General features: G+C 47.7%; 1 protein-coding gene across 1 annotated transcript in view; it reads left to right on the forward strand.

The window, feature by feature from the left end:
* STAB2 (stabilin 2) overlaps window positions 1–27719 on the forward strand; it is a 132800-nt gene that overhangs the window by 79933 nt on the left and 25148 nt on the right. Inside the window, exons 31-47 of the mRNA XM_034643676.1 lie at window positions 317–512; window positions 1901–1996; window positions 4341–4386; window positions 5236–5312; window positions 7351–7476; window positions 9266–9339; window positions 10978–11049; window positions 14509–14628; window positions 15524–15571; window positions 16635–16718; window positions 18237–18383; window positions 19171–19311; window positions 20933–20992; window positions 22381–22557; window positions 23836–23925; window positions 26015–26161; window positions 27487–27543. Coding sequence (XP_034499567.1) covers window positions 317–512; window positions 1901–1996; window positions 4341–4386; window positions 5236–5312; window positions 7351–7476; window positions 9266–9339; window positions 10978–11049; window positions 14509–14628; window positions 15524–15571; window positions 16635–16718; window positions 18237–18383; window positions 19171–19311; window positions 20933–20992; window positions 22381–22557; window positions 23836–23925; window positions 26015–26161; window positions 27487–27543 — 1758 coding nt within the window. The remainder of the gene's footprint in view (window positions 1–316; window positions 513–1900; window positions 1997–4340; window positions 4387–5235; window positions 5313–7350; window positions 7477–9265; window positions 9340–10977; window positions 11050–14508; window positions 14629–15523; window positions 15572–16634; window positions 16719–18236; window positions 18384–19170; window positions 19312–20932; window positions 20993–22380; window positions 22558–23835; window positions 23926–26014; window positions 26162–27486; window positions 27544–27719) is intronic.

Consider the following 27719-nt stretch of genomic DNA (forward strand, 5'->3'; position numbering starts at 1 on the left):
GTAGCACACCAGGAAGGGGCCGGGCTCCCCAGCAGTATCACCTGCATTTTCTTCACTCTATTCCTGCTGCTTCCTTCCTGCTCGACGACATCCTCGTCTCTCGCTTGCCTTTTTCCTTTGCCTCTTGCCTGGCTGCCCTGCACCCTGTTCCCTGAGTCCTGCTCCCTGCGGCCTGCTCCCGGGCCCTTCACACGCTGTCCAAGCTCCGGGCGCGCAGCCGGCCCCACCAGCAGGATTTCCAGACAGCGTCGGGGACAGAACCCGCGGAGATGGAGGTGGGGCGTCGTCCCAGCCCAGCCTTGCCCCTCCGTTTCAGACGAGAGAATGCTGTGCGGGCTTCTTTGGTCCCCAGTGCCAGGCCTGCCCGGGGAAAGCCGAGAACGTCTGCTTTGGAAACGGGATCTGCTTGGACGGCGTGAACGGCACGGGCGTGTGTGAGTGCGGAGAGGGCTTCGCGGGCACGGCCTGTGAGAGCTGCACCGAGGGCAAGTACGGCCCCCACTGCGACCAAGGTGCGCACCTCTTCCCCACCTGGGGGGACCCCCCCCCCCGCATTGTGCGGAAGCAGCTGCAGGGTGGGCGAGAAGAGCTCCAACCGCTCCCTAGTTCACCCACTGGCCAGGCTGGAATCCTGCGTCTACTATCATGTGAATTGTAAGAATGTCTATGCTGTGTAATTTGCATAGAACCGTGTTTCCAGACATTTTCAGTCATTAACTAGACCTACCAACCCACCCCCAATCCATTGCTTGACCTCCCCAACCAACCACATGTGTCTGCGTCTGCCTGCGGGAGCACTGATCCTGGCAGTCAGCCTGTCAGGTGTGGACATAGCTTGATAGTTTGAAATGCCCGTTTGTGCACGATATATGGTTGAATCCGCTCAGGAACCTTAAGCCCTTGGGTACTCTCGTACCCATTTTACAGACGAGTGTATTAAGGCAGACCTGAATGACTTCCCTTAAGGTCACACCTGACAGGAGGCAGAACTGAGATTTGAAGGAGTATCTTGCTTGGCTTCTAAGCCTTGCTCTTGAATCACGCTGTCCTTTACGTGAAGATTACTTTATTAATTCACCTTCAGCAAGCCACATGCTTTAAGCTGTTTTCACGAAAATCGTCGTCTGTTTGCATTCTCTGACCTTGTGCCCAACGACACACGTGGGAGGAATTTCCTAATCCATGATGAGAAAACAAGGCATTTTTTTTCTACCCTGCACTAAAAACCATAAATTGGACCTGGCTATCACTGCTTTGTCGGCAGCTTTCCAAGCCAGACAAAACCAGTATATCATGGAATCGTTATAATTGGACCATATGATATGTAGTTGCAACTACGGGGCTGACGCTGTCATTTGGAAGCATCTTCTGCTTTCACTCGTGCAGGACTTCCGAACCGGTGATCCATAGACGACCTTCACGGGGGCCAGCAAAGCCCCAAACCTGAATGCTTTTCTTGGGGGAAGGCATTCAAAGCTTTCCCCCAGTTCTCAGAGGCTCACAACGCCGCTGCACAGCAAAGGAATCGGCTTTTCTGTGTTGTTAAAGAGGCAGTGCCACCCAGGTTTATATAAACCGAGTGGACAGACCCTAGGGAACACACATGGCTCCATCCCAGGGCATCGCACACGACCCTGAGTCCTCCACTACCCTTAGCTGACCCACAGGGCTACACAGTTGCACAAATGTGGTCTCTGTCAAATCATGACCCGATTCAACTCTGTCTCCTGTGCCCCTGCCCTTCCTGTGAATCCAGCCCTCCAGTAAGGGCAGTGGTTCTCTTGGAACCAGGTAGGAGACCGAAGTGCCCTTCATATGAAGAGTCCCTTCACAGTAAATGACAACGAGTTCCGGAACACAGGTCAGAGGGCTAACAATCTGTGGGCTCTTTCCCACTTAGTGTGTTCTTGTGTCCACGGGAGATGTAACCAAGGACCCTCCGGAGATGGCTCTTGTGACTGTGATGCTGGCTGGCGAGGAGTGAGATGTGACACTGGTAAGGGCGAGTCTCTCAGGCCTATGTTCTTAGCCTCACTTGCAAGCAGCTACATCTCTGTCTTCCTAAAATAGAAATGACACCTTTAGGGGGCGCCTGGGTGGCTCAGTTGGTGAAGCATCTGCCTTCAGCTCAAGTCATGATCTTGGGGTTCTGGGATCGAGCGCCATGTCGGGCTCCCTGCTCAGTAGGAAGTCTGTCTCTCCCTCTCCATCCACACCCCACCACTTGTTCTCTCTCTCTCTCTCTTTCAAACAAATAAATACATCTTTTAAAAAAGAAAAAAAGAAAATCAGAAAGAAGAAAATAAGAAATACATTCCCACAGCGGGAAAGACTGTCATTGATAATTTACATTAGCCTTCCAACCTTTCTCTGGGTGTGTAAACATATGTGGATGAGACCGCCCCCTGCATGCAGGGTTATAGCCTGCTTTTTCATTTCATAATATGTCATGGATATCTTTCCATGTGAATAAATATCGATGATGTCATTTTTAATTTTCATATAATATTCTATTGTATGACTGTATCACACTCTCTAAAACCAATTTTGTATTGTCATCATGGTGCTGTAATGAATGTCTCATATGTACATTTTTTTGCATTTGTCTAACTAATTCATTCACTAGTATTTCTAGAGAGGGGATTTCTGAGTCAGAAGTTGGCACTTTGGGGGAAGGCTTTGCTACTTACTGCCTAGTTGTCCTTCAGAGTATATCCATTTATTTTCCCACTAACAGGATCTGAACAGGCCCATTTCCCCCAACCCTACCACATGGCACTGATGTTTCTTTTTTTTTTTTTCCTTTTTTCAGATTTATTTATTTATTTGAGAGAGAGAGCACGCAGGAGGGGAAAGGGCAGAAGGAGAGGGAGAGAGAAACTTAAGCAGACTCCCTGTTGAGCGCAGAGCCTAACACAGGGCTCACCCCCAGGACCCTGAGGTCATGACTGAGCCGAAATCAAGAGTCAGATGCTTAACCAACTGCACCACCCAGGCACCCCTGCACTGATGTTTCTTAATGTGCTCCAAGGACGGACCTCCAGCAGGACTCTGCCTGCTTGCCTAACTGGGAAGAAAGAGCCAGCCTACCCCCACGGGCTTACCCGATCTAGAAACCACCCACTTGGCCTTTACGCCTTCCACTCCCGCTTCCTCACTGCCTCACTAGCATGTCTCCGTTATTCTAACCTCCACATCCCCTCCTGCTGCTCAGCTCCCAGCAGGAGGCTTGTGATCTGTCGCTCTGCCTCCTGTCCCGGCTTCCTCAATTGTGTCCTCCACGTGGCTGCCAGAGAGAACATTCCAAAACACAGATGACTTAGCTCAGGCTGCTATAACAAATACTATAGATGAGATGGCTTCAAAGCAACAGAAATTTCTCTCTCATAGTTCTGGGCGCTGGAAGTCTGAGATCAGGTGCCAGCACCGACAGGTTCTGGTGAGAATCCTCTCCTGGGTTGCAGACCTAAAAGATAACTGGGATGTCAATCGATAGAGAATGGGGAGATAAGGGATTTCCAGGCGAATAGCGTACACAAAGGGACAAGATCGCATTGCATCCTTTCCTGTCCCCTGGAGCCTCTCACTGTTCCCTCTGACACCAAACAGATTGCCTTGACAGTCAGATCTCTCTTCCTGGACCTTCTGTGTGACTTGGCCAGCTCTAATGAGATTCTATCCCAAAGGCTCTTAACACGAGCATCTTCCCCAAAGGGTCCTCTTCCTTCATCTCTAAGGATTTCTTTCTGGATCCTCCCCTGCTGGGAAATATCTGTTAGCTGTACATCCAAGGTCAAGAGCCTCAGCTGTTCCAGGAAATTTAGGAACGAATTGAGCTAATAGAGAATAGGCACCTGCTGTGTGCCTGCCTTGTCCTGAGTACTTTTTGCATATGCAAAAGGGGAAAAAAAGTTTAATATTCATTATAATTAGGTTTTGCTTGTTTATATCACTCTGTAATAAAATGAAAGAATAAGGAACATAGGAAATATAAATGAAAGTAGAAAATCAGGCCCCAGGGAGGAGCGTGCATCAACATCCAGACCCTGAGGGAGGACACTGGTTTAGTCTCCTTGCATCCTCGCGGAGCGGCACAGGGCCTGGCATGCAATAGACAACTCCATCAGTGTATTTGGCCTTCCGATTTGGCTCTGAGCTCCCTGGCAGCCCATGCAAAAAAAAAAAGGATTTACAAGGTCACAGTGTTTTACATGGTTCACATGATGCATATCATTACTTCTGAGGAATTAAACCTTTTCTTAGCACCAAGCACTCAAAGAAAGTTCTTGAAGTAGGTTTAGTACAAAAGGACTGACCCAGCAATTGGTTCTCTTTTTCAGAGATCACAAAAGACGACTGCAATGGGATATGCCACACCAGTGCCAAGTACGTACCTCCGAGCTTTCCTTGGGGGGTGATGCAAAAGGCAGTCTTTCCTAGAAGCGTTCGGCTCAGGGTAATCGCTTCCTGAGACCATTTCTGAAGAGTTAGGATAAAATTAAGTATGAAATGAAAATTCCCTCTGAAAAGGCCACCATCACCTTGCCAGACGCAGCCTTTTCAACAAACTGCCCCCTGAGCTTCCTGACTTATTGGCAAAAATGCCAGTTGTTACCCCTAGTTCAAGCCACAGGGACTCTTTCATAGAAGCCAAGGAGAGGCCAGTGCACCTCACCTTCGTCCAAACTTGCTCCCGATTCACCACCAAGCCTTACTTGTTCAGACTTCGGCTTCATGCTCCTAACTCCCAGAGGGGCTTCATGGTTCATTAGTTGACCCAGTAACTGGATGTTGACCTGAATTCAAACCAACCTCTGTCACTTTCATTGTCTGCATGACCTTGAGTCAATTACTTTATGCTTCTAAGCCTCAGTTTCTCCATCTATAAAATGGGACGAATAATATCGTCTTGTTACGGCTATTGGATATTGTGTAGGTTTTACAAAGTAATGTGCAAAGCACAGCCCCGAGTACATAAGTGGCTCTCTGAAGATTGGTAGCTACCCTCCCTACCCCTGGGCCGATGGCGACATACATACACCCTGCAGTTTCAGCTGCCCCTGGCGGGGGTGTGCTAGAATGGCCTCTCCTTCCAAGGCTTAGGCAAGACCTTTGAGTGCTGCCTGGGGGCCAGAGCCGGGATGCTAGGGATGAAGGGGGTGGTGTTATGTTTTTTGTTTTTTTGTTTGTTTGTTTTTTTTTCCCACAAACAGCATTTGCCCTTTCTAATTGCAGCTGCCTTCTCAATCCGGACGGCACAGCCTCGTGCAAATGCGCCGCGGGATTCCAAGGGAATGGAACAGTCTGCACAGGCAAGCGAGGAAGGGGTCTGCTGGGGGGGACACAAGGCTAGCACAAGCTGTTGAGAGGTCTGTGTTCCTGCAGACTGGATGGGCAGCCGCTACCGGCCGCTGAGGGTGAACTGGCTGGAACAGGGCACCTGACTGTGGCCCGCGGCAAGAATACTGGTCACGGACGGGGCATGTGTTGGCTTAGGAATGGGTGGGTCAGTTGCACCTGTTTTCTTCTCCAAACAGCGGTTCACAGGCTTGACTGTGATTGAAATCACCTGGAGAACTTTAAAAACGTTGGCTTGACCGACCCAGGGTGTGGCCCAGGCGTGGGAACTCTGGAGTGGGACAGGGACTTGAATCTTGGTTCGTCCTCCGACTACCCACGTGGCTTTGGGTGTGTCTCTTACCTGCTCTGAACCCCCTTAGCTCACTTACAAAGTAAACAAAACTGTCTCCCCAGCAGAGTGGTTTGGGGATGAAATGACCTCTCTGTATGTACAATGGCAGAATGAGAGAGCAGTTTAAAGTAACCCCGGCATCAGACTCTCCTGGGTTTGAGTCGAAGTTCTTATCACTTGTGGTACCTTGGGAAAGTTGCTTGACTGATCTTTGCATCACTTTTTTTATTTGTAAGTTGTAGATAATAGAATCTCCCTCACTGGACTGTTGGGTGATAACCTGGATTAATCCCCGTGAGGTACTTAGAACAGTCCTGGCACAGAGCATACTCAATAAATGTGAGCTAATATTCTTACAGGACCCACCACATCTTTGGTGCTAGAAAAATGGAAACACTTAACATCATTTTTCTCTTATGCACCTTGTCCAGGAAGGTTTCGGCCCAGATTCTAGTGGAACTGGACAATGAACCTACCAGCCTGCTTCCTAGACCATCGTAGCCTGGGGATTGTCCCAGCACACAGGCACCCTGACCCAGGGCCCAGATGTTTCCTGCAGTAGGATGTGCTCAGTATGCCAGGGGAAACAGCTGGAAAGGGACAATAAAGGAAACATTTTTCTTGCCTTCTGCTTTTTGGGAAAAACAGCAAAAGCAGAAGACACAAGTTAACAGGAGAACAGCCAACATTTCTCTAGCACTTTCATATACGTGATTAGATGGGAGTCTCTAAACCTGTAAACAAACCTCCATAGGTGGACCCCAAGGTTCATATTAACTAAGCGGCTTGTCCAAGGTCACAGTGTGGGACTCCAAGTGGATCTGGGTCTTGGCTCTACTTTGAATTAATTTGAGTACATGTTGTGAGGCCAAGGTCCAAGTTCATTCTTTTGTATGTGAAAATCCAGTTGTCTCAGTATCACTTGTTGAAAAGATTGTTCCTTTCCCCATTGAAATGTCTTGGCAACTTTGTGGAAAATCAGTTGACCTTAGATGTATGGGTTTATTTCTGGACTCTCAATTCTATTCCATATATAGACATCCTTTATCAAAAGGTTAAGGAAGTTTCCTTTCATTCCTTGCCTGTTGAGTTTTTATTATTAAGGGCATGGAATTTTATCAAATGCTTCTGTTCCTTCTATTGAGATGATTATGTGGCTTTGTCTTTCATTCCATTGATACGTTGTAGTACATTAATTGATCTTTAAATGTTGAACCACCTTGCATTCCTGCAAAATTCCCTCTTGGTGATGGCGTATAATTCTTTTTACATACTGCCGAATTTGATTTGCAGATATTTTCTTGAGGGTCTTTGTGTTTATATTCCCAAGGGATATTGGGCTGTAATTTTCTTGTGCTGGCTCTGTCAGGCTTTGATAGCAGGGTGATACTGACCTCATAAAATGAATTGGGAAGTTTTCTCCCCTCTTCCAGTTTCTGGAAGAGTTTATGAAAATTAGCTATTTATCCTTCTTTAAATGTTTGGTAGACTTCGCCAGGGAAGACATCTGGTGCTTTGCGTTCTTTTGAACTATTCGGATTTGATCCAGTGCCTGACATTTTGAGGTACCTTCCATTTCTCACTCAAGTAAAAATGCATCACTGTTTTTTTCCCCCTCTCCCACCTGCTCTGCTGGGCGTCCCATCTCTCTCCTACAGCCATCAATGCCTGTGAGACCAGCAATGGAGGTTGCTCGGCCCAGGCTGACTGCAAGAGAACCACCCCTGGGAGCCGACAGTGTGTGTGCCGGGCAGGCTACACGGGCGATGGCATCGTGTGCCTTGGTAGGTACTGTCCCTCACCTGTCCAGTGGCCGCGGTTCAAGAGTCAGAGCCCTGGACAGTGGTCCTGTTATCAGGACCTGCCCCTGCTTGGAATTATCTGTAAGTGTATCTGGGCGGGAAGGCATGAGGGTGTGAAAATGTGACCGCAGTGGTATGAAGGTGTGTGATGGCCAAAAGTCCCCTGGGAAGGAGAAAGCGGAGACATGTGTTCCAGTTAAATATTATGGTGGTACCTGAACTTTTTTTTTTAACATTTATTAGTCCTTTTTTTTTTTTTTTTTACACAATAGCACATTCTCACTATAGAAAAATTAGAGAATGCGTATATACTGGGGGAGAATATTCTGGAAAGAACCACCCTTCCTATCGTTATATCACTCCAGACCATACTTCCTTGAATGGAATTCTGTCTTATGATACATAGTATTTACTGTGCTTAGCAGTTTGGAAGAACAACTCTCTCTGAAAATAAGCGTTCCTCTAAAGCATTATCATCATGGCTACACACTGTTCTACTCTAAAGGTGTGCCTTAGCAAGCTGCCTGACTTTTGACATTTTACTTGTAAAAATAATAATAATAATAATAATATTCGTACAGAAGCCTTGCAAGAATAGTACAAAAGTAGGCCCATGTGTTCTTTATCTGGATTCACTATTGTTAATGTATTGCTCTATTTGCTTTATCATTTGCTTTCTCTCAATGCCTGTACACATTTTTCCTAAACCATCTGAGAGTAAACTATATATATCACATGCTTTTACCCTTAAACACTGGAGCATATTTGAGAATAAGGGTGAATTCTTGCATACCCGCAGCAGCTAGCGACTTCAGTCAATTTACTCCCGATTTAATACATTTGTCTAATTACCACTTGTCTTCTAATTTTGTCCCCTGACCCCATAACATAATGTCCTGTCTCGGCATTTTCTTCCTCTAGTGCAGGATGGGGATGGGCATCATATTTGGGCACCGGGCCTCTTTAGTCTCCTCAGATCGGGGGTAGTTCTCCAGCCTTGCTTTGTCTTTTATGACATTGACATTTTGGAAGAAAACAGCCCACCACCCCAACTTTGTTTTTCATAGCATGTCCTTCATTTGGGGTTTGACTGATGTTTGCTCATGATTATATCGAGATGAGACCTGCAGACCCAGTATCGCAGGAGTGGTGACCCGTCCTGCTCAGGATATCCCACTGGGGGCTCATGATTTCCAACTGCCTCTCATCGGTGATGTTAATTTTGACCACTCGGTCAAGGTGCTATATGATCTCTCCACGGTACAGTTGCTTTTTCCCCATTGCTACTAAGAAGCAGTCGATGGGGAGATACTTGAACACCCAGCAAATATCCTGCTTCTCATTGACGTGTCCTCCTAGATGGAAAATCTATTGATGATTCTTCCCTGAAGCAATTATATTGTGATAGTGACAAGTGACTTTTTTAATTCCTGAACTTCTTCCTTCATAGCATGTTGGATTAGACTCTGAGATTCTGTTATTTAAGTCCTTGGCCGCAAATGCTCATATTCATTCAGGAGAGGGACAGAGGCAAACCCACAGACTATGGCTCTGTTGGCACAGTCCCATCCCAGAAGGGCTGACTTTGAGAAACCATATCTAGGACCTTTCCTGCGGGGGTTACTTCTGCCGCAGAGTTGTTGGAAAACTGAATCACACTTGGACACCTGCTCACCTTGTTCAGTTAGCCATCCCACCTCGTTCCTCAAGATGTCTTTACTTGAAAATGAGGCTTGATTTTCATGCCAGGTATTGGCTTTTTGTTTTAAAGAGATCAACCCATGTTTGGAGAACAATGGTGGCTGTCACAAGAATGCAGAGTGCACGCAGACGGGACCCAACCAGGTGAGTTCTGCCCCCCGGGGGCCCTTAGTTAACCAGGAAAAAATTCCTGAGTCTTCAGACTGAGAACAGACCTGTGGACACCAGCAGCATAAAAAGAACATGTTAGGGGAAAATCCTGAACGAATTCCCAAAGAGGCCATTCTGTGGGAATAAGAAATGGTGGAGGTGAAGGAACAAAGGGTTCTTGGGAGAAGGGGCTTCCTGAGTGGGAGACTTAGACGGCTGCCAACGCAACATGGTTTCAGAAGCACCTAGAAAGTTTCCAACAATGCTCTCCTTTCTTTCGGCTTTCTGATGTCCAGAATCCCACACGTTTTCTTGAGGTTCCGCAATGCACATGCCACGGCAGAAGATAGCATCGTTAGGCCCTCTGTCCATTGTTTAGTCCCTAACATAGTGAACCTTACAGCCAGAGCTAACACGAGGAAGTTACCTCCATCAGAAACCAGATGATGAAGTGAAATCCCCAGTAATGTTCTAGGGTCCTTCTTGAGCCCCAGAACTCAGTGCCAGATCTCCCAATGGGCAGAACAAACAGGAGCCTAAAGCACCCAAAAAAAAGGAAAAACACACACTTATTTTAAAGAATTGTGTGTGTGTGTGTGTGTGTGTGTGTGTTTACACATATAGTGGTAGAAAAACCCAGCACAATTAGACATATTTGGGGGTTCAGCAGAGTTCTTATTTCAAACCACATATGGAGTAAGGAAAACCTAGAAACGTTGTGCTGCTCAAGGCCTCCCCAAATCCTTCTCCAGACCTAGAAGGCAGTGAGAGGGACACAGGGTTGATCACGGAGACAGGCCCTCAGCCCAGGAGAGGAGGCTGGGGGGTGTCTTGGTAAAGGTTTAGGGCCAAGGTCAGGGCCCACAATGAAGGACAAGGCAGAGGAGTGAGCGCCTGCCCTTCGATGCTGGCTGACCCTGCCAATGAGTTCCAGCTCCAACAAGCAGACATGAGACCGGAAACGCTGCCTCTCTGGGGGACACGTTAACAGCAGGTGCGCGTTCTTCTGGCCGCGCCGCGTGGTGACTGGAGTGTAGCTGGGTTTCAGCCCCACTCGCTCCCATGCAGAGCGCCAGGGAAATGAGGGTGAAGTAGACAGTCCCCAGCTTCCTGCAGACAGTGTCCCCTCCCTCAACGTGAAGCCCCCGCTGACTTCCTTGGCCAAACAGTGGGTCTGACTGATTGTTCTCATGTGTGCCACCCATGCGACTCCAAAGCTCGCCTCCGGCAGCTCCCAGCGCTGGCGCCTCAGGGCAGAGCGTGGTGGAGATGTGCAGGAGCGCAGGGTGCGTGGGAGTGGGCCTAGCTTAGCTTCCTCACCGCTGAGCCTTCACCAGCCAAGGCGACAAAAGAGGTGAGTGCCAAGGAGGCAAGGGACCAAATCAGGAAACAATGTTTAAAAAAAAAAAAAAAAGTCTCTTGGCAGCAAAGTTAGGCTATGTAGGAGATGCCAGTGCTAATGTGAAGTGTGCCGAATGTGCTAGAATGTGAGATGACAACTATCAGTGTAGAAAAGAGCTTACCAAGACCAAATGCAGACTCTAGGGGCATTACTGTTACCGTTATAGAATTGGAGCCTGAGAGCCCGCGGAATCTCTCTGTGAAATAACCCACCCCCCTCCCCTCCGACAGGCAGTCTGTAACTGTTTGCCCAAATACACCGGAGACGGGAAGGTGTGCTCCTTCATCAACACCTGCTTGACGGTGAGTACAGCTCTGCGGCCAACGCCCTCGGTGCCCAGGCCTGCAGCGACTCCTACACCCCCTGCCGGCGGGTGGCACCAGGAGGAGGCCTCCTTCAGAGCTTCTTCTGGGCCGTGAGGCTCATTTCTCCCTCATGTTCCGGTTGTAGTTGGAGAAACTCCATTCTCTGCCTCTTCTTCTCATGGCCTTCACCTCTGTGGGGGTGTGTCTCTTCTAGTAAGGACTCCTGTGGACACCACCTGCCTCATCTACGATGCTCCCTTCTCTAGATCCTTAATGGCATCTGCAAAGACTCTCTAAACAAGGTCACACTCACACACACCAGGATGTAGGACATGGGCAGACGTTTTGGGTATAGAGTGAGCACACAGCATCGTCAGAACTTGAACCCTTGTCTGTCTTACTCAAAGGCTGCACCCTGGATCCCTTTCTGTGGTGCTTGTTCCTCCCACGAAGCAGTGAGCCCCAGAGGAGGACCAGTCTCTGCACCTTCCTTCCCTTCTTCATATCACCAGCCTCCAGCTGTGGCCACGAGCACAGCACAGACGCCACGTAATTAAAGCCCTTCCTCTCCAAGCTCCAGCCCTCCCGCCCCTGTGTTCATCTGGCAAAAATGCCTCAGGAGAACACGTCCCCATAGGGAGTGATAGCAGGAAGCAGAGTGCTGGGATGTGGAGCTATGACGACCAGAACCATGGCCAGGTTTATTTCCACAGCAATTCTTCAGTGAGCCTTTCCATCTGTCTGTCTGTTTGTCTGTTTTGTAATGGCCACCTTGTCTTGGCAACTCGCGCAATGAACCCACATGTGCCCAAGACTCGGTACAAGAGTCATTAACTCGCGGCCACTGCACCCATGACCGTCACCACCCCCTGCATTCTTTTCAGGAAAAATGGAAGTTTGTTTTATTGCAGGATGAATAGAATTAAAGCATGTTTTTCTGCAGATGAGGATAATCCGATTAGAGAGAAGGACACTGAAACTGAGGGAGGGAGGCGGGTTGTTACAGGAGGAAGTACAGGCGTGGATGAGGAGAAAGGGACCCAGAGCCCACAGCTGAGCCTCCAGGACGAGCAGGGGCGGTGGTAGGTAGGCAGGTAGTTGGTTAGTTGGTCAGTCAGGCAGTTAGTCAGGTAGGTAGGTAGTCAGTCAGTTAGTTAGTCAGCCAGTCAGTTACTGAGTCCCTCATGGCCCTTACTGTGAATTAGCTTAACAATGTCTCTGTCTGACCATTCTAAATAAATTGTGACAGAGGACAGAGGCCACTCAAATTTCTTCACATCCAGTGGGGAACCTCACACTGAATGACACACATCTAGGTCGATGGGCATTCCCTAGATACCAGGCAGCATTTCAGGCACTGGGAGCTCATCATTGACCAAGTGGCAAAGTCTCTTCCCTTCAAGAGTTTACACTGAGGGGGAGGAGAGGGACACTTGGTGCGTAAGCGACTGGTCAGTCAGTTGTCGGTTTATTTGTTAAATAAGGAAAGTAGAGTTGGAGATCAGGCCCAGGCAGGCGGTGAGCATGAGGACAGGAAGATGGGCTGGTTCTTGTGTCTATTTTCTCCGTAAGATATGAGGCGAGCTCATCCCTGAGACTGAGGGCCAGGGGTTGAGAGTTGCAGAGAGGAGTGAAGGTGTGACGTGTCTTCTCCAAGGAGAGAGAAGTGCTGGAGGAGGGGGGCAATGTCAGTGTTTGTGTGATTACTTTGTTGCGAGTTCAGACAACACCACCAAGCCCGTCCATCAGGCCGGGCCCAGAGGCCGCAGTTTTTCGAGCCCTCCTGTGGGCCGCTGGCCAGGACCGAGCGAGGAGCCAGGGCGACCGGGCCCAGTGAGTGGGCGGGAATGTGGGTGAGAAAGAAGTTGGCTCAAAGGAGGGGAGCCCCTGTGAGGCAAAGGAGGCTGGAGTCGCAGCATCGGAAGAGGTGGGTTGCGATGATGAAAGCTGGTGGTCAGAGAGAGCAGGGGTTGAAGCAGAGCTCTCAGGAGCGGTCCACTTTAATGTCGGGACAATGTCAAGCGTGGTCCAGCGGGGGTGGCGGAGGCAGAATGGGGGCAGGTACAGTGGAGACCCATTGACAGGGATGTTGACGCCGCCGAGGGTGGCAACAGGTGTGGAGAGAAAGCCAGTGATCCCAGCCCCATGGCTAGGACAAAGAAGGGGTGACAGTAGACTCCATGTGTTCTCAGGGAGCTGGGGCCTGTGAAGCCTGAGAGCGTAGAAATGCTTTGGCAGTGGCTTTGGAAGTGCAGCAGGAAAGACACCGTCCTAGCCCCCCCCCGCACCCCGAGACCATGAAGTGTGGAGTAAGGGAAGAAAAGAGCTTTGCCTGAGGGGTGCAGGGAAACCTCTTCAGCAAGAGGTGAAGAGAGTTTTCTGAAAACGGGTGTAGACTGTCAAGCATTCGTTAATGGCTGTGTGTTTCAGAAGTCACCAGAAAGGGTTTGTAAGGGCAGAAAGGGGTGGGTGTGGGGTCAGATCACGATGTCTAGAGCAGCGTGGAGGGGAACGTCCATGAGGTAGGAGGGAACCTTGAGAGCCTAGACCTTGCTGTTGACTGAGATCAAAAGCAAAGTGGCACAAGGGGGGATTGGTCTTGGTGGTCTTACAGCAGGCTGGCAATGGGACAGTAAAATCCAGGTACCTAGCTGGAAGATCCAGGGCCCCCAGGAGATGGTGAAGGGTCCTTCAGAAGGCAGCTTTCTTGGAGAGCTCACGGAGCTGTGTCAGCTTGAGGCAGGAATCTGGGACACTAAGTGCCCCCCACCGCCCTCCGGCCCAAATATCATGCTCCACAAAGACTTTGGGAACAACAGTTAGAGGAAAGGAAGAGTTTACAGCCGGCCTTAAGTCGGTTGATTTCCTTCTTTGTCAGCCCCATCGGGGTTCTTTCTCCTGAGCTCACTTTAACTTGGCTTGGGCTGCGGAGTCCTTCCTGGTGTTCCTATGGATGTCAGCTTTGAGCTGTACTCTGCTTTGTTTCTATTTTCGGTCTCTGTCCCATCTTCCCCAGTTTTTAAGCTCTTTGTGGACAAGGCCAGTGTGTTCTGTTTTATACCCACTGCCTTCTAGCCAACGACTGTTACCTTGGCTATTATGAGATCAGAGCTTAAGCCTAAAGCTGGGAATTGTCAGACAAGATTGGTCTTTCTGGCCAACCCCAGGTGCCCAGAAATTTTCTATTTAGTGCCTCTGGGTTTGTCTGTATAGGGCTGGAGATCTGCTCGGTTGGACCCAAGCGTCTTGGGATGCAAGGCTGGGTGAATAAATGGCCCTTACAACCCTAGGGAGTTGAAAGGCAAGTTCAGAAAAGGGGCAAATCATGCAAACACGTCAGTTAGAGAGTGAGTAAAAACCTAAATTTCAGTGCAGAATTGCTTGGAGAATATTGACAGAGCTGGCAAACTGGTCTGACCCCTATCCGTATCCCTCACCCCTTGGAAATTTTTCCAGAAAAATGGCGGCTGTAGTGAATTTGCCATCTGCAATCACACTGGGCCAGAAGAAAGGACGTGTACTTGCAAAGCCGAATACACTGGGGATGGGTTTACCTGCCGTGGCAACATCTACCAGGTAGGGAAAAGCATGTTCCCATAAAGTAAGCCCTATATCCCTCCCTGCGCTAAGAATCCAGGTTACCCAAGGGAGGTGCAAGAGTTTTGTAACTGGTAAAACTCTACAAAAATGGGAAAGACGGTTCGTATATAAATTGGCAGTGAGAAGGGATTTTATCTACTTGTGGGAATTCTCAGATCAACGGTTCTAGAGTCAGAAGCACTGGGTTTGAATTCGACACTGCCAATTAGAAATGTGGCATTGGGCAATAACATCACCTCTCTAGGCATCAGCTTTCTAATCCATTAAAAAAAATACTAAGCCCATCAGGTTGTTATCAGAAATAATGTATGTGACAGGCACAGAGCACATAGTAACTCCAAGGCACCATGCTGTGGGTTGCTGTTGGAACGCATGGGTGAGGGCAGGCACACGAGCATCTCTACTGGGCATAGCAGACAAGGCAGCATAACACTTGTAGATGTCTACCCCTTTATAAAGCGAATGTCCTGTTATTTGGTTTAAAGAGGGACTAGAGCATTCTGGCTAATCAAATATTCTTGCTGAGGAAGAAACGAAATCTGCCATAAACCCATAACTGATTTTTTTTTAAATATTTGAACTTTTAAAAATGCTCCTAAAGCTTAGCTGCTTCTGGAAATGGCTGGACCTTTCTTTGATAAATCAGACGGTGACTCCAGAAAGGTTTTGGAATTCCCAGCATGTCCCCGTAGTTGTTCTGAACATCAATGGAAGCCTGTAGATGGGATGGAAAAAGGCCCATCAGGGCAGATTTCCAGTTGAAAGTATAGGAGAGACTCTCGACCTTAGAGAAATTGTCCTGTGACAACCCTGGATGGTTCTTGCACATAATCCCAGACATGAAGTGGCCCTTCCTTGTCTTTGTTTCCAGGAGCTTCCCAGGAACCCAAAAACATCCCAGTACTTCTTCCAGTTGCTGGTAAGAACATGTGTGTCTGTCTATAGCTGTAGGACGTGGGTCTCCAGCCAGATCCGGGGAAACTGTAGCCTCTGGAGCTGGTGAAGGGAGAAGAAAGTCTGGGGACGTGGATTTCTGAAATAGGGTCCCTGTTGGTCCTTTGTGGACTGCTCAGGCCTCGGGTGGGCAGCAGGAGTGGAAGCAACGCTGCCCTGGCCCATTCAATACACAAGAATGCAGTGTGTGCAAAAACTACCACCGGTGGAGGAAGGAAGCATTACTGGGGCGATCGGTGAACCCTTTGGGGGAAAATATGAAGTTAGAGCTCTGTGCACATCAAACATCAGCATAAGTGCCAGACATATTGAAAAATAAAAGATAAAAATGTAAATGAAGAAAATAGTAAAACCCGTAAATATAAGTAACCATAGGACCTTAGCATCAGCAAGAAAACAATTAGAACCGCTAAGTCATTCATCTTATTATTTACATTTGTATTATTATCCCAATTTTGTAAAATATTTGTATGTAGAAAGACACTGGGAAAGAATACCTAAAAGTAACAGGTGACTTCCAGGCAGTGGGATTATGGGTGGTTATTTCCTTCTTTATGCTATATTTTCAAGTCTTTAATACAATAAGCATGTGTTATTTTTATAACCGTATACAAAAAAACATTATTTCAATGACAAAGAATATGAATGGATTTGGGGTGCCTGGGTGGCTCGGTCAGTTAAGCATCCAACTCTTGATTTCAGCCCAGGTCTCAGGGCTGTGAGATCGAGCCCCACATCAGGCTCTGCCCTCCATGGGGCATCTGCCTGAGATTCTCTCTCCCTTTCACTCTGTCCTTCCCCTCCCCCACTCATAGGCTCTTTCTCTCTTAAAAAAAAATACATATATATATATAATTTTTTTAAAAAGAATCAGAATGACTTTGAATCTGAGACAAAATAAAACACAAATCACCCAATTTGGTTTTCCCTCCTCTCTGCCACTATCGACTCTCTCTGCTCTTTGTTTGAACCCCCCCCCCGTATTTATGTTAAATAGGTGACATGTGGCCCCGCCTTCCTTCCCACAGGAGCATTCTGTGCGAGACCTGAGTGGTCCAGGCCCCTTCACTGTCTTTGCACCTTTATCTGCAGCCTTTGATGAGGAACCTCAGGTAAGCACGAAGCTCTAGACAAGCAGAAGACATTTGGGACTTGAACCCAGTCTTTAGGTGTCATCCTGGACCCAATGCTGGGGACATTTCTGGGCAGGAGATTTAGGAAGAGCTAGTGCTGATCAGCAATGGGACGGGCTGCCTTTCAGCATAGAGACCCCTATAAAGGGGAAGGATTTAAGTGGATTTGCGGTGTAACGGCCAGAGGCCCGCTAAAAAAAATATTCCTGAATAGGGTAGGAGGTTGGAAAAGATCAACAATTCTTAAATGATCCAAACCTTCCATAGACAAAAAGAAAGAAGAAAGAAAGGGAGAGAGAGAGAGAGAGAGAGGAAGGAAGAAGGAAGGAAGGAAGGAAGGATGGATGCTGGGTTAAAGGAATTTAAATCTTTTTTCTTGCAGACCTTATCAGAGCCTTTACTGTTCTAACATTCACTGGGACTCTTCATGCTGGATTACCTATTAACATATAAAACTGTAATAAACATTTATTGAGTGTGCCAGACACTGTTTCTAGTACCTGGCCTAGATTAATTCATTTAGCATTCACAACAACCCTATCAGTTGGGTGCTATTATCCCCATTTTACAGTCCAGGACATTGGCAGAAGTAACTTTCCCAAGGCCATATGACTAGCAAGTAGTGGAGCAAGGACTCAAACTTGACTCCAGAGCCTGCGTTCTTCACTATGCACACTGCCTCTCTATGCATATATTTTATTTTATTTTTTTAAGATTTTATTTATTTATTTGACAGAGAGAGAGACAGCCAGTGAGAGAGGGAACACAAGAAGGGGGAGTGAGAGAGGAAGAAACAGGCTCCCAGCAGAGGAGCCCGATGCGGGACTCGATCCCAGGACTCTGGGATCACACCCTGGGCCAAAGGCAGACGCTCAACGACTGAGCCATCCAGGCACCCCTATGCATATATTTTAGATACCAGTAAGGCAGAGATACAAAAATACTTTTTGAAAGGTGTTGACATTTGATAGTTTTTCTCTCAAAAGCATCAAAAGAGATATCATGAAAAAAAGAGAACTTTATGGGCCTTTTATTACGTTTTATACTTTTTATTAATGGTTAATATTGTTTGTGTTTCGATTTATAAATGGGAAAGTATCATGATCTTTTCCATACTTAAGGTTTAGATCTGGCCCAGGTACCTCTCCAAGGGGGGCAGGTGCCATGCAGCATTCCCAGCATTTTTCACAAGAAAAGTCTTTTTGCAAGTAGCATCTCACAGGACTTAGGGTCCCCGCTGCATGTGTTGTGAAATGCTGGGCCAGGGGAAACTCTTAGCTCCCTTCCAAGCTGAGAATCTACGTTGGAAGGAGGAAAGAAACGAGGACCACTTTCTCCCTCCTGCCTGAACAGCCTGTACGCTGTAACCCTGACCACCAGCCAGCCCTGACTGCCTCCTTCCCAGTCCGGTGGGGAGGGAGGACCCAGCGAGGGCATCGGGGAGGGGAGACCAAAGGCTCCTGGCTCTGGCTGGAACCCTCCCATCTTCTATTACAGATTAAAGACTGGGACAAAAAGGGTTTCATGCCCCAGGTTCTTCGCTACCATGTGATCGCCTGCCACCAGCTTCTTCTAGAAAACCTGAAATTGATCCCAAATGCTACTACTCTCCAGGGGGAGAAAATCTTCATCTCCGTCTCTCAGGTAAGAGAGACCACCCACCACGTGGGCATCAGAGGATGCCCATCTTTCTTAAGCCCTCTCTCTTCTCTTCTTTAGAGTAATACCAGAGATAATAGTAATAACAACAACTAACGCATGTTGAGTGATTCCTTTGTGCCAGGTAGTATTTTAAGTATTGGATGTATACTGACTTATTTAATCCTCAAAAGAATCCTGTGATGTAGATACTATTCTTTTCTCCAATTTACAAATTGGGAAACTGAGCTCAGAGAAGTAACTTGTCCAAGGTCACACAGCAAGTAAATATTTGAGCTGGAACTGAAACTCAAAGGCAACCTGCTTTAAGCGGTCATCAGAACTGCTTCTGATCAGGAGCCAGCCAGGGAAGAAAACTTTAGACCACAGCGACTTGGCCATCCTGGTCCCCTCGCTCCCCACATCAGAGAAACAAGTAGCAGCTGTAGAATCCATTGCCAAGGGAAGCAAGTGTGTGGTGGGGGCAGAAGGTGGTGTAGAGAATACATGTGAGAAAGGCGCCAATCTCGAGCAGCTTGTTATTTCATATTTGAGAATCACAGTGAAATGACCATTGTGGTTGGTGATCTGTAATTAACTTCTCCAGGTGAGATTACAGGCTTGTCTCACTTTTCTTTTTATAATCATAGTAAATAAATGGGCTCAAGGCTCTACTTAAACATTCACTTTCATGATGAGTTAGCATGTTGGTAAAAGCATTCTGAAAGAAGTAATTTTGTGTCTGTTTCTCTCTGTGCTCATTTCTTTTTTTTTTTTTTTTGGTTTATTTTAGGACACAGTGTATATAAATAATAAGGCTAAGATCATATCCAGTGATATCATCCATACCAATGGAATCATCCACATCATAGACAAATTGCTGTCTCCCCAAAACTTGCTTATCACTCCCAGAGATGCCTCTGGAAGGATTCTGGTGGGTGAATTCATTGTCATACTCTCGGCACAGAGTGACTCATAAGACTCATAATTTATTATCACAATTCTGATTTTTTTAAAGATTTATTTATTTATTTACTTATTTATTTGACACCCAGAGAGAGAGAGAGAGCACAAGCAGAGGGGGAGGCAGAGGGAGAGGGAGAAGCAGGCTCCCCGCTGAGCAGGAAGCCTGAGAGGGGGCTCTATCCCAGGATCCTGGGATCATGACCTGAGCCCAAGGCAGATGCGTAACCGACTGAGCCACCCAGGCGGCCCACAATTCTGATTTTGAGGCATCATTCTGAGACATTTTAATTTTGCTCCTTCAGTCTCAAGCTACTATTAAAAGCCTCGTGAATATTATTCTGGTAAGAAGTAAATAGGTAAAAGTCTAATTTAAATAGATAAATGGATTCTATAAGATTTTCTTTAGTTTCCACAAGGACTGGAAGATGGAGAATTACACAGATGGATGAGACTGATGATAGGTAGAAAGATAAATAGATATGGGGCACCTGGGTGGCTCGGTCAGTTCAACGTCCGACTCTTGATTTTGGCTCAGGTCACGATCCCCGGGTCGTGAGATCAAGCCCTGCATTGGGCTCCACGCTCAGCGGTGCCTCTGCTTGAGGATTCCCTCTCTCTCTCCCCCTCTGCCCCTCGACCTGCTCACATGCACTCTCTCTAAGATAAATAAATAAATCTTGAAAAAAATAAAAGAGGGGCGCCTGGGTGGCTCAGTCGTTAAGCGTCTGCCTTCGGCTCAGGGCGTGATCCCAGCATTCTGGGATCGAGCCCCGCATCAGGCTTCTTGGCTAGGAGACTGCTTCTTCCTCTCCCACTCCCCCTGCTTGTGTTCCCTCTCTCGCTGGCTGTCTCTGTCAAATAAATAAATAAAATCTTTAAAAAAGAAAAAAAGAAAAGAAAGATAGATAGATGGTAGATAAATAAATATCACTCAAAACAAACCTCGAGTAAAACTCCTTTTCAATTGAAAGAAAAGACAATTTTGAATTTGATTGTTATTTTAGTATTGGCCAGGGTTTTTCATTGCAGACAACAGAACCCACTATGCCTAACTTAAACAAAAAGGGGATTCTTAAGATATTAAGTTCATCACTGAATCTCTAAGAAAGCCAGAGAGCCAGGTGCTACACAGGGAGACCTGTGTAGGGAGGACCTGTGAAGGGATGACCCCTGACTTCACCACGGGGCTGTCCGGACCTGTCTCCGGCCTCAGCATCTGCAACACGCAGGTCTAAACACCGGATGCCTCCGCCACTGTGCCAGTCACGGTCCCCCCTCCTAGCAGTCACACCCACCTCACGTTGTTTCCTTCCACCCATACGTCTGATGAAAACCCCTGTGCTTCCTGGGTGCCCCGTCGCCTATGAGGCTGTGGCTGCAAGGCAGTCTGGGAAAAGGCAGCACATAGCCCCCCAGCCTCCATCACGCAGAAAGGCCCGGGTACACGGGAGCTGGAGTGGGTGCTGCTGAGTCGATCCCCCGCACCTGGCGCGTCATCTCACCCTCATTCCAGTCGGTTGAGCTTTTGTGGAAGTGCTTTGTGAGCCGTATGAAGGAATGTGTCATTCCACTTCTTACTATCTTTGCAGCAAAATCTCACGACAGTGGCAGTAAACCATGGCTACACCAAATTCAGCAGCCTGCTACAGGTAAAGCCCCAGGGGATAACCTGCCATAGGAGTTTGGTTTTTCGGAGTGTTTTTTGGTTTTCCTTTGTTTGGGGCTTTTTTGTTGTTGCTGTGTTGTTTTGTCATTTGGTGTTTTATCTGGGGCGCTAGCCAGCTGTTGTGGGATCTGTGTAGGGAAGTCCTGATTTTCTGCAGCGCGAAGGCATGGCAGACCACTCCATTCCCCAAACAGCATAGGTTTTCTTTGGCTATACAGTGCACATTGGCCGAATTAGAAACTGAAGTATTTGAGGTCGGAGCAAGGGAAGGAATTAGGCTGTGCCGGTCCCTGAACGAGGTGCTTCCCATCTGGAATTATCACCTCCATTATAGAGATGGGCAAGCCGAGGTGCAGATCTGGAAAATCTACGCCTGAGGCATAGGTAGAAATTGTATTTAAAACTATATCTTTCCGACTTCAGACACTTTCCCCACAAATTGAATAGAGAAACTTCTTGTTCAAATAAAGATTTCAGTGGAGAATCACGGAGGGGCAGGGTCCTCCAAGGTCTCCACTCCTCCACCTACCCTGAGAAGTCTCAGGAGGGCTCTGAGTGCCCAGTCCCCCACTCCATACCCCACCTCTGTGGCACAGTCTATAAACCTCTGCACAGACCAGCGATTTCCAAAATGGTCTGGGGCTCACTCTCGGGGGAGCTCTTCAGAAATGGAGATTTCAAGGTGCTCAAAATGAGACTCACCAGGGAGATTAGGGGCAAGTATCTTTGCTGGATCACCCAGCTCCAAAACCCTCTGGTCACCCCCAAACCTAAGCAGCTCATCTGGCTGAACACAGGCTTTGATAGCAAGTTAGCAAACCTCTCTGGAGCTCAGTAGAAGGGAACACTAAAGCCTACTTCATAGGGCTGTTGGAAAAATCACAGGGCTAATGTCTATGATGCACCCAGCTCATGGAAGGCTCTCGAAATGACTCCTCTCCATTCATCCAACAATTTCCTTTTTTGAGTCCATGTGAGCTAGAAATCTTATAAATACATAGGACCATCTCAGTATTATATAAGTTTCACTTTTTTAAGTGAAATAAGAGGAAAATGCTAAGTGGGTCTTCCAGAAATTACAATTTGGGGGGAGTAGTAGACAAAAAAAAAGTGTTTGTTAAAGCTTCTTTTTCTACTCACAAAAGTCCAGAATTTGTCTGTTTTGCAATCCAAGAAAATGGGGGTCAGAATGGTTGAGATGTGCTGGGCCTCTAGTTTCAGGCTGTCACCCCTGAACCAGCTGGAGTCTCAACAAGCCCCTGGGGCAGGCACGAAGGGAACCCCCCAAATGGCTTTGGGCCTCAGAAAGACGCTCTGCCTCACCCCGTGGCTGGGCTCTGCTGTGCACACATCCTACTCCCTGTGTTTCAGGATGTGGGCTTGCTGGGTGTCATCACTGACCCCGTCCATACTCCGATCACTCTCTTCTGGCCCAGCGACCAAGCCTTGCAAGCTCTACCCCCCGAACAACAGGATTTCCTGTTCAACCAAGAAAACAAGGACAAGCTGATGGAGTATTTGAAGTTCCATGTGATCCGAGAGTCCAAGGTATTTCGTGTGCATACAGATGGGGTCCATTCCAGGAATGGTCAGTGTGTCTTCACCTCCTCAGTGCAAAGAAGACCTGAGCGCCCCTGCCCCACTCTGTCCTCCTCCGACTGGCCGTGGTTACTTGACCCCCACAGTGTGCCAGGCCTGCCCTGTTTCCCCAACCTACCATCATTCTTCTTCTGCACTGCACATCGGGTTTCTTCTGCCCCAGGTCACACGGCCAAGTAGCTATTGGCAACAGCTCCCAAGTTTGTTCAGGCGGAGTCATTCTCCCCCAGTTCCAAAATTTCTAGGCCAAGGGCTGATTGAGCCAGGTGCAATCAGCCGTTCACTCCTGAAGAATCTACCATGATCAAGGAAGCAAGATTTTGTAGGCACATGGCGGCTCTTGCTGAAACCCTGTCATTCTGTGTCCTCAACTAGGACCCACGTCTCTCTCCAGGAGTGAGTCTGTCTAATCAACAGAAGGCCAAGTGTCCTAACTTTGGCTAATTCATAGGACCTGTGTTAGTGTCTTAGGGCTACATAAAAAATAACCACGAACTGGGTGGCTTGAAACAACAGAAGCGTATGCCCTCAGAGCTCTGGAGGCTGGGAAGTCTGACGTCAAGGTGCTGACAAGGTTGTTCCTTCTGGAGGCTTGGATGGAGAATGTGTTCCATGTTTCTCTCCTAGCTTCTGGCGGTTGCTGGAAATCCTTGCATCCCTCCAGTCCCTGCCTCTCTTGTCACATGGCTGTCCTCTCCCTGTGTATTTCTGTCTCCACATGTCATTCTCCTCTTCCCTTTTCTTCTTATAAGGACACCAGTCATTTTGGACCAAGGGCCCACCTACTCCAGTGTGACCTCATCTTAACTAATTACATCTGCAATGACCTTATTTCCAAGTAAAGTCACATTCTGAGGTAATGGGGGTCAGGATGTCAATAAAGTTTTTCAGGGCTCACAGTTCAACCCATAACCATGCCCTGTGCCATTTCCCCGACCCACTGATCCCGTCATTAGCTTCATACACCAACACAGCCTCTGCCATGGACTCCCCAGCTTAGAGGAGGCACGGAGGGGTGACTGAAACTAGCCCCGCTGGAGGAGACTTGCCCTACAGAAATAATTTCCAGCTTTCTCTAGAGCCCGTGATGAGTCTTCCTTTTGATTACGTCTGCCGTCATTTTAAACTGGAAAAACTTATGTCTGTATTTGGTCTGTTGGCAAAGCTCCTTTGGGCTCTTCTGTGGCCTAAATTTGGCATATTAACACGGCACCATCGCTCCTACAGATTTTAGCAGTGGGTCTCCCCAGGGCCACTGCCTGGAAGACCCTGCAAGGCTCAGAGCTGCGTGTGACATGTGGAGCTGGCGGTGACATCGTGAGTACCCGCAACACTCCCCAACCCCCGTCCCCTCAAGGGAATAGTCATTTTTTCCTCAGTTGACAGCGAGCCCTTTTCTCTGCCTTCAGGGGTATAGTTGAGAGTGAGTATTTCGATGGGAAGAACCTCAGAAATCCTGGCCCAGCACAAGCCCGGGTAGCAGAGGTTAGGGAGCCCCCCGCTTACACTTGCTGAGAGCAGCTCTGGTTTTTGGGTTTTTTTGTTTTTTGGTTTTTGGTTTTTTGGTTTTTTTCAGAGCATTTATTTTGCAGTGTGAGACCCTCCGCTGAAGCAAGAAAGATCCGGTCATTCTTTCCCTTCCTTCCCAGCCCCACTGCAGCCTCACTGCCAGCCCCTGTTGGCATTCAGAGCCAGCTCTGGGCTATGTCTACCAAGATCAGCCCACAGAGAGAAAGTTCGCAACTGTCACCTTCCCCGGCTAGTTCCTAAACCACATTGCCTCCCTGAAATTCCATATAATGAATGGGTCTGATGGGACAATAGTAGCCACATCCTGTATCCATAGATGACCCAAAATGACAGCAGCTTAAATATATAACAGTTTGTGTCTTTTTAAAAGAAATCAGGAGGCAGCCAAGCCAGAGCTAGGATGATGGCTCATTGGGGGAGCGCCTTCTGTTTGCCTGCGCTGCAGCACGTTTCCAGCCTCAGAACCACCTCCAGGTTCAACACGGCTGCTGGAGCACGGAGCTCCCACCACCAGGGCCAGGAGGAAGGACGAAAGGGATGCAGTTCTCAGCTGAGTTTTTTCCCTTCAAGGAACCTTCTTAGAAGTGCCATACGACATTCTGTTTCTATCTTATGACCAGCCAGAATCCCTTTGGTGTTTGCAGTGGAATTGCATTGATTTTATAAAGTGAATGTGAGAAATGTTAGCACCTTTACATTCTGACTTCTAGAACATTGTTCCAACGTACTTAACACTCTTGAGATTGGCTGTACTATTTCCATAGATCAAACAGGACACCTATCAAAGAACTATAGTAAGAATGTCTACTGCTCATTCCGGGTGCTAATATAGCTTTCAGAGCACTTGGCAATGTATTATTTAGTTTGAGCTTTCTAACAACCCTATGCAATAGCATCATTAATCCTATTGACCTGGTTGCAACAATTAAACCTCAGAGAAGTTCAGTAACTCACTCACAGTCACACAGCACATAAGCAGAAGTGGAGGATTTAACCAGTTTTCCAGTGCTCTCGCCACTGAATCACACCGTGTCCATCCCATCAATAGATGCTGAGATTTATCTTTTTTTTTTCCCCCACAGAATTTTCTAAAAGCATTATGCTTCCTCTGGGAGTGGGAGGAGATGTAGTCAATGATTTACTAGCTGGGTGAACCCTAAGGAAGAAAGCTCTAGAATTGTTGCAAGCAAAGTGAAATAATGTCTCTAAAGCACGATTTAGACAATGCCTAGTACATGTGAAAAGAAGTTATTGTCATCATTATAGACTTACGGCCCATCACTTGTATATCCTCAAAAAAAAAAAAGGTCATGGCCACATTTTGCTAGAAGCTAGCACTAAGTAAACAAACAAACAACAATAACAACAACAAAAAACGCACTACTGCACACGAAGTGGCCACGTTACCAAAGTGGATCCTGAACCACAGACAGGTCGTGGCTGCTCCAGCCCGTCCCCCTCGCTGCCCCTGTTTCTACTTTGGTGGAGGCCACGGCTGGGGCTCAGAGGCTGATGGCTTGTGGGCATGCCCACACTGCCACTCCTGGCTGCCTGACCTGGGGCAAGGTATTGAACCTCCCCTGTGTCGGTTTTCTCATCTGGAAGCAGGGATCTTAGTAATCATTCCTCTAGGATCTTGTGAGGATTCAAGGAATTAGCACGGGCTCCACATGCAGCATTACTCTGCACATAATAGGCGCTGGCTGTTTGCCACATGTATCTTACATCTATAAGAAAATATATATATATATATATATTTAGTGCTTTCTGAGTCTTGCAGGTGCTGGCCACTTTATATGGCCTTAGGAAGAAGAGAAGTCTGAGAAGGATCGTTGACTGTTCTCTCTCTCTCTCCATCTCCCTTCCCCCTTCTCAGGGCGAGCTTTTCCTGAACGACCAAACATGCCGAATTGTGCAGCGAGAACTCTTGTTTGACCTGGGTGTGGCCTACGGCATTGACTGCCTCCTGATCGATTCCACCCTGGGGGGCCACTGTGACACTTTTGCCGCATACAATTTTTCGGTCAGTCCCCAAAACAGTACCGTAATAGGAGACCGTTGGGGTTCAGCCCTCACTACCCAGCGTGGACTCTGCCTCAAAACCGGTGAAGGCTGGTCCTCAGGGAGCCCAGGATCCACGAGATCTGAGGGCCAGATGATGGTGCTCGTCAAACTCAGAACCCACAAGCATCTCCTTAGCCCTGCCCCAGCCTGGCACAGTCCCATTTACCCACAGCCCCCCATCCATTCATCCCTTCACCATTAAGGAGGCAACTGTGTGCCCGTGATCCTGCAACAAGCTCTTCCTTTTCAAACCCCCTTATCTGCTCAGTCACTCACCCATTCATTCAACAAACGTTTTTTGCTCCTCTGCCAGATGAGACCATATAAAATTGTCGTATTTGGCAGGGTATGAGTACAAAAATGGCAACTTCATAGGGTTCAACCTAGTATCATATGCCACCCACACCACCATTGACTTACTCATTCATTCGTTCATTTAACAACAGTGCTTGAATGTCTGCCCTGGGCCCTGCTGTGTGAGACGCTGTCACATTTCATACTCATTCATCTGTCCAGGATTGTGTGTAGAGTTCTACCTCAGAGCCTGCCATTTGGCTCAATGCTCGTCTTACTCCTAAAGGAATCCAACAATACAAGTTGTTATCAGTAACTCTGTGATGGAGATTTGGAAACTGAGTCTGAAAGAGGGGAGGTGGCTTGCATGGCCAAGTCTGTGACCAGTTGGCTTTGGTACCTGGCAACTTGTAAGGATTCAAGAAATATCCCAAGTTCTTGAGATACCGGGCAGCCAGAGTAGAAGGTGAAAAACCGGTTGTCCTTTCTGCTGTAGAAGTTGTGGCCTTCTTAACGTACAAAGTATATCGGCACACATTTTTGCCGTCAGTAGTTTCCATCACCAGTCCCCTGAAGGTCAAACAGCAGCGAGAATCGTGGTCTCTATTTTGTAGGTCAGAAACCCGAGGGTTGAAGAGTGTGACTCGCCAGAAGTATCATAGCTGGTTTATAGTGGAAGGGACACTTGCGTGCACATTTCCCACTGCCACTGGACCAGATGCCTGGAGGACACTGCCTGCCCTGGCCCAGCTCTGTATAGCAGGGAAGGTCTCACCTCAAGCAACAAAAACCAAGGAGCTGAGGGCCAAGACAGACTTTCAGAATTCTCCACAGCAAAGTCGCAGTGTGCTTGCTTTTGTGTTCTTGATCAGAGCCAGAATCTTCGTCAAGATTAAGTTCTTTGTCAACTCACCAAGGCATTAACCAGGGGCATGTCCTTGGGTTGCCTGATATTCTTGATTTTTAAGCATTTCTTTTCTTGCATACTAGGGAGATTGTTGGAGCTGCGCCAATACCCCCAGCTGCCCGAAGTGGAGTAAATCAAAGGTAATTATGAATGCAATGATAACGTTTGGAGCACAATGTTTGTTCCGTTTTCAGACCCGTGTTCTGGTAGGTGTGAGTGTGTGTGCACGGGTGGGCCTCTGCAGATCTGTTGTATGACTGCAATTTGCATCATTCTTTTAACAACCAGGCATCCCTAGCCTCCTTGAGCCCAGGCA

The sequence above is a fragment of the Ailuropoda melanoleuca genome, chromosome 15, assembly GCF_002007445.2.
Source record: "Ailuropoda melanoleuca isolate Jingjing chromosome 15, ASM200744v2, whole genome shotgun sequence".
Classification (NCBI taxonomy): Eukaryota; Metazoa; Chordata; class Mammalia; order Carnivora; family Ursidae; genus Ailuropoda; species Ailuropoda melanoleuca.